Source organism: Cydia fagiglandana, chromosome 21, assembly GCF_963556715.1.
Source record: "Cydia fagiglandana chromosome 21, ilCydFagi1.1, whole genome shotgun sequence".
NCBI lineage: Eukaryota > Metazoa > Arthropoda > Insecta > Lepidoptera > Tortricidae > Cydia > Cydia fagiglandana.
This window is the reverse complement of record NC_085952.1, coordinates 14,576,920-14,588,950: the sequence shown is the minus strand read 5'-3', so window position 1 is coordinate 14,588,950 and position 12,031 is coordinate 14,576,920. Positions and strand designations below refer to the sequence as shown.

At 41.8% G+C, this 12,031-nt stretch overlaps 1 protein-coding gene across 1 annotated transcript in view; it reads left to right on the top strand.

Annotated features, from left to right (window-relative positions):
- Positions 1–12,031, top strand: part of LOC134675168 (octopamine receptor Oamb) — a 188,569-nt gene that overhangs the window by 124,756 nt on the left and 51,782 nt on the right. Inside the window, exon 2 of the mRNA XM_063533353.1 lies at positions 6,410–6,573. Coding sequence (XP_063389423.1) covers positions 6,456–6,573 — 118 coding nt within the window. The 5' untranslated portion in view covers positions 6,410–6,455. The remainder of the gene's footprint in view (positions 1–6,409; positions 6,574–12,031) is intronic.

The following is a 12,031-nucleotide window of genomic DNA, read 5'->3' as shown; positions in this document are numbered from 1 at the left end:
ACGCGGGTGCTGGCGCACCTGGAGGGCGGGCGACAGGTCGCTGCGGTGTTCTGCGACCTGTCGCGCGCCTTCGAGATGATCGACCACTCACTCTTACTAGCCAAACTCTCCCGCTACGGTTTCAGCGGAAGTTTTCATGATGCTGTTGCCTCGTTTCTAAGCAATCGAAGGCAATCTACATACGTGCTCAATACGAAGTCAATTCTGGAACCGTTAGGATGTTCTGCTGTTCCTCAAGGATCCGTGATGGGCAATAACTTGTTTCTGGTCTTGGTAAACGATATCACAACCGCTTGTCCCTACCCCGAGTATGTGATGTTCGCAGATGACACCTGCATCATAGTCAACGCCGATAATTTAGACAACTTAAAATTGAAACTTTCCCACGTAATGCATCAAATGGCCGAGTGGTTTACGGCAAATGGTATGTTACTAAACGTTGATAAAACTAATATAATACATTTTCAGTTAAAAAAGACACACAACCCAATAAATATAAAAGTAAACGATATCACAGTTCCCCAAGTAGACACGACAAGGTACTTAGGGTACATGATCGACGCCGGGCTGACGTGGGCCGCGCACGTTGACCACATGTGCGACAAGCTGTCCTCGGCGTGCTACGCCCTGTCCAGACTCGCGCCCACCCTGTCTGCCAATAACCTACGTAAAGCGTACTTTGGATATTTTCACTGTGTCTTAATTCAAGGAATTGACTTATGGGCCACGTCGGCCACCTGGGAAAGACTCTTTAAATTACAGAAACGTGCCTTACGCATCATTGATCGGAAACCACTCGACCATCCGGCGAAAGAAATATTTAAAAATCATAAGATTTTAACCTTGCCAAGTATATATATACTGACAGCTTGTAACTACATACGCGAGAACCTACAAACCTACCAAACACTAAATAGGACGTCACGTAGGCAACCGCTGCTAATAGCTCCGAACCGGCGGCTGGCGAAGGCCCGTGCAGCGCTCAGTGTTGCCGGGGCGAGCATATATAACCATGTTCCTCTAAACATAAAAGAGGCTAAAACCAACGCTGTATTCTCTAAAAACCTGAAGGCAATGTTAATGGACCTAGCGTGTTACACTGTCTCAGAGTTTCTGCAAATGACCAACCCGTTGACCCTAACACATCAAATACCTAATATGTAAATCATAACCTGTAGGTATGTTTACTAAAAACAAATTAATGTAATAAATAATTTTAAGGTAATAAACTTAATGCATAATGTAAATAATTGACTAATTATGAACTGTGTGTACCTATTATGTGACTTATAAATATGTATGTGATATTTACGAATAAATGATCTGAAATCTGAAATCTGAAGCTGGCTTTGCCCAATAGACTTGTCCTTTGCGAACATTTTGGAGCCTTGGTTTCACTCAATAGTCTCTTTAATACGGTTAGTATTAAAGAGACGCAGATCATGTCGCAAGGACTTAGATATACGTCTATTGAGTTGCCTATATGACTTCGCGTCATCGGGAGACTGCAACTGTAGCGAGCGTCGTTCAGCCATGAGGTTTAAGGTTTGCTCGGTCAATTTCTGAGGTCTATCTTTACGGCGGGGTCTAAAAAACTTAGACCCTACTATGTGGACAGTTTCCACTAGCCCGTCGTTGATTTCGTCCACTGAAGCCAAGTTCTCTAGGCAAACAAAGCGGTTAGAGAGCTCGAGTTGAAAGCTTTTGGGGTCTTGAACATGGGCTCGATTAGGTCGGAGCGTAGACTTCATCAGGCTGGACCTTTCAAGTTTAATATTGATATTCAGTGAGCCTCTTACGATTCGGTGATCACTACCGGTCTTTACCCTGTTGATCACAGAGACATCGCTGAATATCCGTTTCTTGTCGGTCATGATGAAGTCTATCTCGTTTCTCGTGGCACCGTCAGGACTCATCCAGGTCCATTTCCTGTGAGGCGGCTTCTGGAAGAAAGAGTTCATCACGAAGAGTTCCTCTCTCTCCAGAAAGTCGGCCAGCCTCTGACCCCTGGGGTTCCGCTGCCCATACCCAAATTGCCCCACTCTCAACTCATCACCGCTTCTCTTGCCCAACTTTGCGTTGAAGTCCCCCATAACAACAGTAAAGTAGGTTTTAGAAGTATGTATGGCCCTACTTACGTCCTCATACATAGCCTCTACTACTTCATCATCGGAGTGTGACGAGGTCGGTGCGTATACCTGAATGACCTTCAGCGAATATCTTTTGGATATTCTGAGTATTAGGTATACGACCCTGCTCGACACACTGTCGATGGTTATTATGTTGTTTATGAGGGACTTGTGAACGAGAAACCCGACACCACCTTGGGACTGTTGGTCGCCCTCCCGGTGGTAGAGCAAGTTACCAGACTTCAGGGTTGTCGTGTCCTCCCCCTCTCTACGGACTTCGCATAACCCTACAATGTCCCAGTGTAACCTGCTCAGTTCCTCTTCCAGCTCGCAGATCTTTTCGTCAGTCCTCATAGTGCGTATGTTGTGTGTTACCAGGGCCAGTCGTCGTCGGGGTGGGTAGCCGGATCTTTGCCGGAGATTCTTAGCACCCCTGACCCCGCTAATGCCCTGACTGCTACCATAGCCAGAGCACCGGGGGTCGCCGGAACCTCGGGGCCGTGGTTTTATTGTGCTCTGCATGATGGGGGGTGAATGCCATAATCGCCACGCTTGGCAGGCGGGTTGGCGATCGCAGTCGAGTACACCGAATTTGAGGGACGCTGCTGCCCGTCCACCGGTGGTCTTGGACGTAGTTTCAGGACATACCCGGGTCCTAGGATACTAGGGTCTAGGAGTTACTATTACAGAATCTCGAAAAGACAGATATCACTCATGAAACTCATCTGCTTTAGAAAATAAAATCTTTGATTTCGCGTTTTAAGTTTATGTTTCTTACGATACGCCACTGTATTGGTTTTACAAAGAAATATGCAAAAATGACAGTTTTGTTTTTATTTTTTACAAAAATGTATATAACAGTTTTAGCTTCTAATAACCTCAGGAATGTGCTGTTAAAGTTATTCGGTTTCCTCCTGATACACCGTGTATAACTTTCGCCACGTACCCCAGGGTAACCTTTCTTTAAAAAAAATCGCTACGTTTTCGTGAATAACTGGGACGATTACAGGTGAAGACCTGTGCGACAGCATAGTGTCTATCTCTTTCTTACTTACTTATAAGTACGTTAGTGAGAATAGATCGAAAGTATAAAAACGTTCAACTTAGTAGAGCTGATCTGCTTTTTACTGATATCCGTGGATAGGTAATATTGTCCGTATTGCCTCCATCTAATACTTCTCACCCAGCAAATACAAAAAATAAATGGAGTTGTGTCATCATCATCATCATAGGCCTTTCAGTCTATTGCAGACTATACAAACAGTGTCAGGCAGGGCGACAACGTTTTTCATGGCTGTATAAGCCAATACGGGAGCGGCAACCACGACCGCAAAACTGGCAGGTGTAGTGTGCCCGTGGCGAACACATGTCGGGCTGATGACGCTTGGCTCGCTTACTTGCCAGTGTCTTAAACCAAGCGTCATCGTGGATTTTACGACCATCGAACACCAGTTTGCGCCACTTATCTCTGTCCGCAGCAAGCTCCTCCCATTTATGAACCGGGATGTTGAAAGAGTTCATGTCTCGCTTGACGCAGTCCTTATGCCGTAGCATCGGCCGACCGACACTTCTCTTAGCATCAGCTATGGCGCCAAGCAAAACACGTCACGGCAAACGAGAAGGTTGCATTCGGAGTTGTGTAGAACCACATTAATAAGAGTTGCGACGATTGTATAGTAATATATTTGTGTGTGATAAACTGCAGATGTGTGGAATAAATATTGTGTAGAATCACTACTAGGTAGAGTCAAGATTGTGTTGAAATAATGACTGTGAGGAATAACGCATGTGATAAACTGCAGATGTGTGGAATAAATATTGTGTAGAATCACTACTAGGTTGAATCAAGATTGTGTTGAAATAATGACTGTGAGGAATAACGCATGTGATAAACTGCAGATGTGTGGAATAAATATTGTGTAGAATCGCTACTAGGTAGAATCAAGACTGTGTTGAAATAATGACTGTGAGGAATAACGCATGTGATAAACTTCAGCTGCGTGGAATTCATATTGTGTAGAATCGCGACTAGGTGGAAACAATAATGGCATAAACATCGCATAATCCCTAACCGTTTTGAAATTATTTTATGATCCAATTTGATCAACAGATTTATTATTTTAGAGAGTCATCTTAAGAGAAACTTCATTTTGAATTTTAAGAGTTAATAAGAGCTTGTATACATATTTTGTATGGCATTGGTTTTTGCTCCTAACTTTTATAATATTTAAAAAAATCTAAAAAAGTGGAACAAAAGGGCATAACACAATATATTTTTAAATATGTTTTCCATAATATCGATATCGGGAGGAAAATGGGGACTACTTTTGTATGGAGAAGCGGTCGTTTACTTTCCTCTTAATTGGGTCACTGAGAGTCAGGACATTTGTTTGGTGATCGATGAAATCATAAACTCTGTCTGACAAGGCCTTTCAAAAAATTGTTTAGGCGTTTTCTTATGATTTTGTAATAAACAGACAATTCTTCGATAAATATTCTGGATCGGATCGCAATATTTGTAAGATTTTACGCTGATGGTTTCTAGCAGAAAAAAACGCTACTGCTTGTACCTTGATACTTACCCACATACCATGACCATATATGCCTGAACACTAAATTACAAACTTTGGGTCTGTAATGCGACACCGATTCTTACCCTTCGTGGAACAAGGAGTTTGTAGCACATGTACTTATAGGGTGAGGCTAAAAGGCCCTAGGGTAACAAAAACCTTTTTATTGGGGATGAATGTTGATGGACGGAGAGTGTATGGTAGGCCCAAAAAACCGGGCAAGTGCGAGTCGGACTCGCGCACGAAGGGTTCCGTACCATAATACAAAAAAAAAAACAAAAAAAAAACGGTCACCCATCCAAGTACTGACACCTCCCGACGTTGCTTAACTTTGGTCAAAAATCACGTTTGTTGTATGGGAGCCCCATTTAAATCTTTATTTTATTCTGTTTTTAGTATTTGTTGTTATAGCGGCAACAGAAATACATCATCTGTGAAAATTTCAACTGTCTAGCTATCACGGTTCGTGAGATACAGCCTGGTGACAGACGGACGGACGGACGGACGGACGGACGGACAGCGAAGTCTTAGTGATAGGGTCCCGTTTTACCCTTTGGGTACGGAACCCTAAAAACGATGGATGGATTGTGTCAAAGAGGATGTGAGAAAGAAAAAACGAGTGAGTGCTGAGGACACGAAAGACAGAGGAGAATGGAAGAGAAAGACATGTTGTGCCGACCCCACATGACGTGGGATAAGGATAGAGGAAAGAAGAAGCTCAAAACATGATAGGCACTTTACTTGGCTGTTTAGCGTTCACAAAGTTCGTTTTTGTGAACTACCGATTTTTACTTTCCATTTTTTTTTACCATAATACACACCAAAGTGTTTAGATGTTGAAAACCGTGTACATTTAGGATGATAATGATAATATACCATTTGATATTTACACAACGCTTTTCGGTAAATGAAAACATTGCGAGGAAACTGGACAAATCTTAATATAGTTTCCCTTCTGCTTAGCGAACTGAGAGCAAGCGAAAATTATAACAAGTTGTTAAATTTGTTAAATTTCAGCGAAAATTATAACAAGTTGTTAAATGCCGTGTGGTGGCCGGCTTTAGAATAGCGCCAACCTTCACATAGGATAGGGTGTCGTACGAGGCGACTAAGTCCACAAACGAAGTAAGAAGCTATTTCGTCACAGGGGAGATGGTCCTCTTAGCATTGTTTTGCAATCCATCTAGGAGAAGGATACTCCAAAATAAAACCCGGAATGGAGTTTCCGTAAGGCGCGAGTAGGGTCCAACCTGAAATATGCGGCAGATTCCTGCAGCTGACCTGTCTCCACACGTATTGGCTCGCCTTTCCTGTGGCATAAGACAGTGAAGCCGAGAGGGTAATGCAGGTGCTGGGCATCCCTGCGTTTCCTTAATTCCGTCCCAGGCGGTGTAATGTATGTTACACCATAAATCGTCTGCAAGAGACGTAAAGGCCAATGATGATGATGTTAAATTTCAATGTGGATCTCGGTCTTCTATTTCAACATCGATACTATGCTGTCACTGGGACTATTTTGTCAAAGAAAATTTTTATTGAGTATGAGTACATTTACGACGTCTCTAGATAACTGTAGCCTCGTAAGACCCAGGGTGATTTTGGCGTTTTGAATGTGGAACTTTCTTTTATTTCTATATGAGTTCAAAACTCTAAGGAGGATAGAGATAAATAGGCCTTATAAAATATTTAACCTTAAATGTTTGTCCCCAGAACCAATGGCGACCTGACACACCCCCCCTTGCGCTGACCATGCGCTATGCGCTCGCTGAACGAGACAGCATGCGCGGCGCTGCTGGAAGACGTGCGCTGGGACGAGCCTGCCAGCCTCGTCTCTCTTGCTGTGCTCGCGCTCATCGACGTGCTCGTCATTGCAGGTACGACTCATAAACAACCAGGCAGCTAATCAACTATCAAACCAACCAGCCAACTATCCGTCTAAGCAACCATCCACCCAGCCGATAAATTAATCAACCATCTAACTAAAAATGCCGCCAGCATCCTTGGTACAATGCATCAAGGGCCTATTTAAAAAAAAAACAAAAAAAACCACTGTATATATCTTGTTTGTAGATAAATGATTATTCACCAAACATGAAACTAACCAATCTAACTACCAACCAACCAATCATCCAACCAACCATCCAACTACTTATTCAATCAAATATGAATCCGACCAATCAACCAACCAACAAGCTAATTAACCTACCTCAAGCAAATCAAGTAATCAAATTAGTATCCAACATTTTGATCCAACAACGTACTAAATTAATCCACGATTAAGAGAGTTTAAAAATAATACCAAATTAAAAAAAATTAAGAACCCCTTATTATAGTTAATTTACTTTAAAAACATCACAAAAACATCTAACCCACCTTAATGCACTAACGATGTTAGCTCAAGTACTTATTCAAAGAGATACTTATGCTTAAAGTTGTTTCGCTTAACGTAATTGGAGACTAGGGCTGCTGCTGTTACTACTGCAAATCCAGCCCAGTATCACTATGAGGTGGCTTAAATCTAAGTACAACTAAAACTATGACTTTTTGAAGTGAAAACTTCTTTAGCGGTGCTGTGCAAAAATAATATGCAAAAAAATTTAAACTCGCTAGAACGTAAGACGTAAGACGTGAGACGTAAGACGCTTCGTAAGACGGACACTTGACTGATCGAAAATCTGTTACAATGTCATTGAGTTTTCACTTCCGCCGGCACTCGGAGAGCAACCCGTTGTTTGTTTTTGGCTGCTTATTATGGTGTCCCACTGCTGGGCAAAGGCCTCCCCCCTGGTCTTCCACGACTCCCGACATAGCGCCTGCTCTGGCTAGTTACTCGGAAAGGTGTCTAGGTCGTCCCGCCATCTCCGTCTGGGCCTGCCGCCGCGCCCTTCTTCTGGCATCCACTTGGTAGCTACACTAACCCATCTGTCTGTCATGCATGCCGCACTCCGACTCGCACTTTTCCGGTTTATTGGTTAATAACTTTTGATTTTTCTTTTATGTGGGGACAATAAATAAACGCTTCACTTATTTTTTTCTAGACATCATTTCGAATCCAATTATGGTATCACACATATTTTTAAAAGACTTCAATTTGGAGGTTATCTATTTGACCGTAATTTTTTATGTATTTTTGTTACCTCAAAACTCCGTTATTGGTGAACCGATTTGTTTTTTTTTTAGGAGTAGTATTTCTATTTTCTCCACTATTATTTACCATGAGTTGAAAGTTATGTAAGCTTTAGTAATATTCTCGATGTTTGACTTCAAAGCCTTAAGACTCTGCTTGTTTTAAACATCTGATACATTATTCAGGAGGCATTGGCTCAGGTAAAAACATTTCTCGGAAATTAAACAGTTTCGTCTCCAGAAAAGAAATGGAAGGTAGCTGAAAACCATCCAATTATAATTCAATACTTGCAGCATTGGTCCGTAAATTGAATCTTATCAAAAACATACATGTTAACTGGTAGAGAATGCCTTTTAGCGTTAAGTTCGCCTTTTGTACAATTTTACTGTGCAATAAAGTTTAAATAAATAAATAAATGTCAAATGAGAGCTAAGTTCAATAATAAGAATAGGTATGCGTCGTTGTTGACGCGCCGAAAAAGTATTGAGATCTATATGATATGGGTACCAAGTTCTAGTTCGCTTGGGATGTAAGGCCAGGCCACACCGGATGCGTGTGCGTGACGTGCGCGTGCACGTACGCGTCCCGCTGCGTTGTAGAATATGAAAACTCATAAGAGAGGACACACCGCTTGCGTGACGTGTGCGTGACGAGCGCGTACGCGTGACTTGCACGCAACGCAGCTCCTACGAGACAAACCGGTTGCGTGCTGCGTGCACGCGTCCACGCAGCGGAGCGGCAACGTCGCTTCGTTGCGTGCAGTGATGACGTTGTGTTTAACTGCGTTCCCTATGAGAGGGCGAACCGAGCAGGTTCGGACGCGCACAGCTCGGTGCTGCATAGGTGCTGTGCGTGTACACGCGCAGCCACTTGTATTTATTTACAACTCAGCCGGTGCGCGTGCTGGTTTTTAATACGGATTCAGTGATAAAAGAAAAACTAATTAAAATCGTTCGTCAATACGAATGTATATTTACAACATAGCACAAAGATTACAAAAAAACCGTCATATAAAATTTAGTTTGGCCTGTGGAAACAAATCGCTTTTAGGTATTAACGATACTATTGGAAAACAAGGTTGTATCGGTGAATAAATATTATGTACTCTCAGTTATCTCGATTCAAATATGAGACATTTTTTTCCTCTAATTGCAATGGCGGCATTAGGTGAGCTGCTTCCATTTGCAACGGGAGTTATAATAAGAAATAGGTACTGTCACAGGAGTATTTTATTTTACTGCACGCATGACTGAGCTGCAGCGTGCGCCTGCGTGGCGTGTGCAGCACACTGCGTGGCGTGTGCTGCGTGACGTGTGCGTCACCCGGTGTGACAGGGGTGCTGCGCACGTCACGCATAGACTTATAATATATAAAGACGTAGTCTCAGCGAGCTGTCACTGTTGCCACTTTTGTTTAGTGTACGATTAACAATGCGGCCCACGTTGCTGTAGCCATGTCGATAAAGTCATATCGATAAACTATCGACATTTCTTGCAATTTTAATTTAACTTCAAAGGCTTAACGATACCTAAAATGACCAAAAACGCTTTTATTCTTTATTGTGGTTGTCAGATCACAATTTTATAGTCACGCCCCAGCAGGGAACCAAGGGAAAGTTCAGATATTTAATTAAAATACATAAATACCTCCTAAAATAGGTGTTCCGCAATAATTGAATTATATTATTATATTATAATATATTCATTATCCATTAGCATTTCAATTATGTTTATGTTTAACGAAGATATTGAAGCTTCAATTAATCGCTATTTCGTTCCGCTGTGTAGCGTTTATCGATATATAACATGATTAAAATCGACTTTTCACATCCCTAAAAGAGCACACATATACGCTTTTACGCACACATACACAGCCTGGGCGCATCAAGAAAGGCAACACTTGATTTGAAGTCCACCTTGTCAACTGTTATGGTTGTCCTTTTTTGACAAACGGCATTTTTAAAAGAGCGAGGAGAGAGAAATGATACTAGTTGCTGCGCCTTGAAAGAGAACAGAAAAGGTTGGGCCCTTGACGTCACGCAGCGCACGCCACGCAGCGTGCTGCACACGCAGCCGGTGTGGCTCGGCCTGTAAAGTTCAGGATTTAACTTGGCTAGTTTTTACTTATACACTATATTTAATATTATATTTGTCTATATTACTTCTTTAAAAGTTTGTTAGTATGAAAGAAAGAATGAACGACTACAACTCGAATTGGCCTATTATTTTCTTCAATAACACGAATGTAAATCACAGAAGAGTCAGCGCCACCTGTTATCGCCACTTGTCAGACTGAAAACTTCTTATTTATTCAAAAGTTTTTCAATATTTCGACGGCGCCTGTGGCAGACATCTGCGAGGAATACTTTGGAAAAATGGAGTAAAGGTGCGTCTACACTCAACATTTATTTTATGACATAGAACAGTGTTATTATTAAACTGTGTGATCTGTGCATTAAAAAGTATTGTACCCAGATTCAGAAAGTGTAAAATACGTAGGGCAAGTTGCTTCGGGGGTGTTCTTCATGAGATTATTATCAGAAACGTCACTTTCTGGATGTTTTCTTGAAGGTCCCATATCTCAAGCGATTCTCGGGAACTTTTGTGAACAGGTTTAGTAGTTAGATATAGTTTTTCCCTTGTTTCGTTTTTTGAAGGGATAAGTGACAACTTTTGGTGACGTTTTGTGTCAGATAAATGTCAGTCATAATAATATGTATCTATGGGCCTTAGTAGCCTGAAAATAAATGCTCTGATTGATTGATTGATAATAATATGGACCGTTTTCTAAAGTCGATGTAGGTACAATCAGCATCAAAAGTAGCGCAACAAACTATGCGTCAAAAGTACCTACTTCTCTGATAAGCAGCTTAAGAGCTTAACAAAAAGATTTATGTCTTTATATATAGAATAAGTAAATAGCGTACTGTCTCTGGTCAAGTAATATATCTTTATTTGGAAAAGTAATCGAGGATGGCAGATACCTATACTCTGTATCTTTAGGTATTTAATAAATGTCAGTAAACAAACAATTTGTACAGTTTCGGGTAGTTTTAACATTTATTGGTTAACCAACCAAATACAAAACAGCCTGGATCTGTCAATGTACGACCTGACTTTAACCTACAATATTTGATCATGTAGTGTTTTTACCTACCCTCAACTGGCTTAAGGAGCCATTTGAGGGTAGATTTTGTTTACAAATATTTAAATACCTAAAGATACAGACTATACTTTTCATCATCATCATCATCTGAGGCATTGCAGCCGCGGGTGGGCCTGGTCAAGCAAGTCTCTCCAGTCCGATTTGTTTGTGGCCTTCCTTCTCCAACTTTTCACTCCTAAGATCCTGATGTCCTGGTATACGCCATCCAACCATCTGAGCTTGGGACTATACTTTTGGCGCGTTGTTTCATCTTCTTCTGTACTAAGAGCTGCGTCTATATGTATTCCGTTGCTAGTGTAAAGCCTCTTGATTTTATCAATGGTCATTCCTTTGACGGACGTTGGGCCGCCTACATTTCCAGCATCCCTCGAGGATACGTCGCAGAGACGTGGCGAGTTTTTAGTATTATTCCTGATATTTTATATGTACTTACTGTATTTGAGTATTAGGTAGCTAGTTTTTTCGGCGAAAGGAAGGAGACAATGCCATCGAGCTGATCTGATGATTCTGTGATTAAACAACGTAAACTGATTGTGTTGGAGTTTGTTAGAATTGACTTGTAGAAGGTAGAGAGGCAATAGAGAGTACTCTCTCCAGGCGGGTGTTATGCCTGGGGACCGAAGTCCGTTGAGAGTTGGTCGGAAGTTATATATATAGAAACTGACATTATAACTCCGTAAGCGCGATGTAGGTCTCATACTAATTGCGTTCTGGACGTAGTCTTCTAATCTTCTTAGTAGTTTGTGCGTTCTAGCTCTCTAACGCCATCTGTTAGACGTTGGCAGCTAGAGGAGACGCCACAGACTGTGGTAACATTCCATTTCTAACCGCAGCTGCATTACTCACCAAGGAGGAGTTTTGGCCGAAGGGTGTCAAGTTCCGGCGGTTCCGCGGCCGGCTCCCTGACACTGCGGGGTTGCGAACTGCATCGCAGCCATAATTGTGTTTTTAGTTTTAAGATATATTTTGTATTAATATGTATGCTAGTTTTAAGGTATTTATCTATGGGCCAATAGTTGCCTGAAAATAAATGTTTTCAA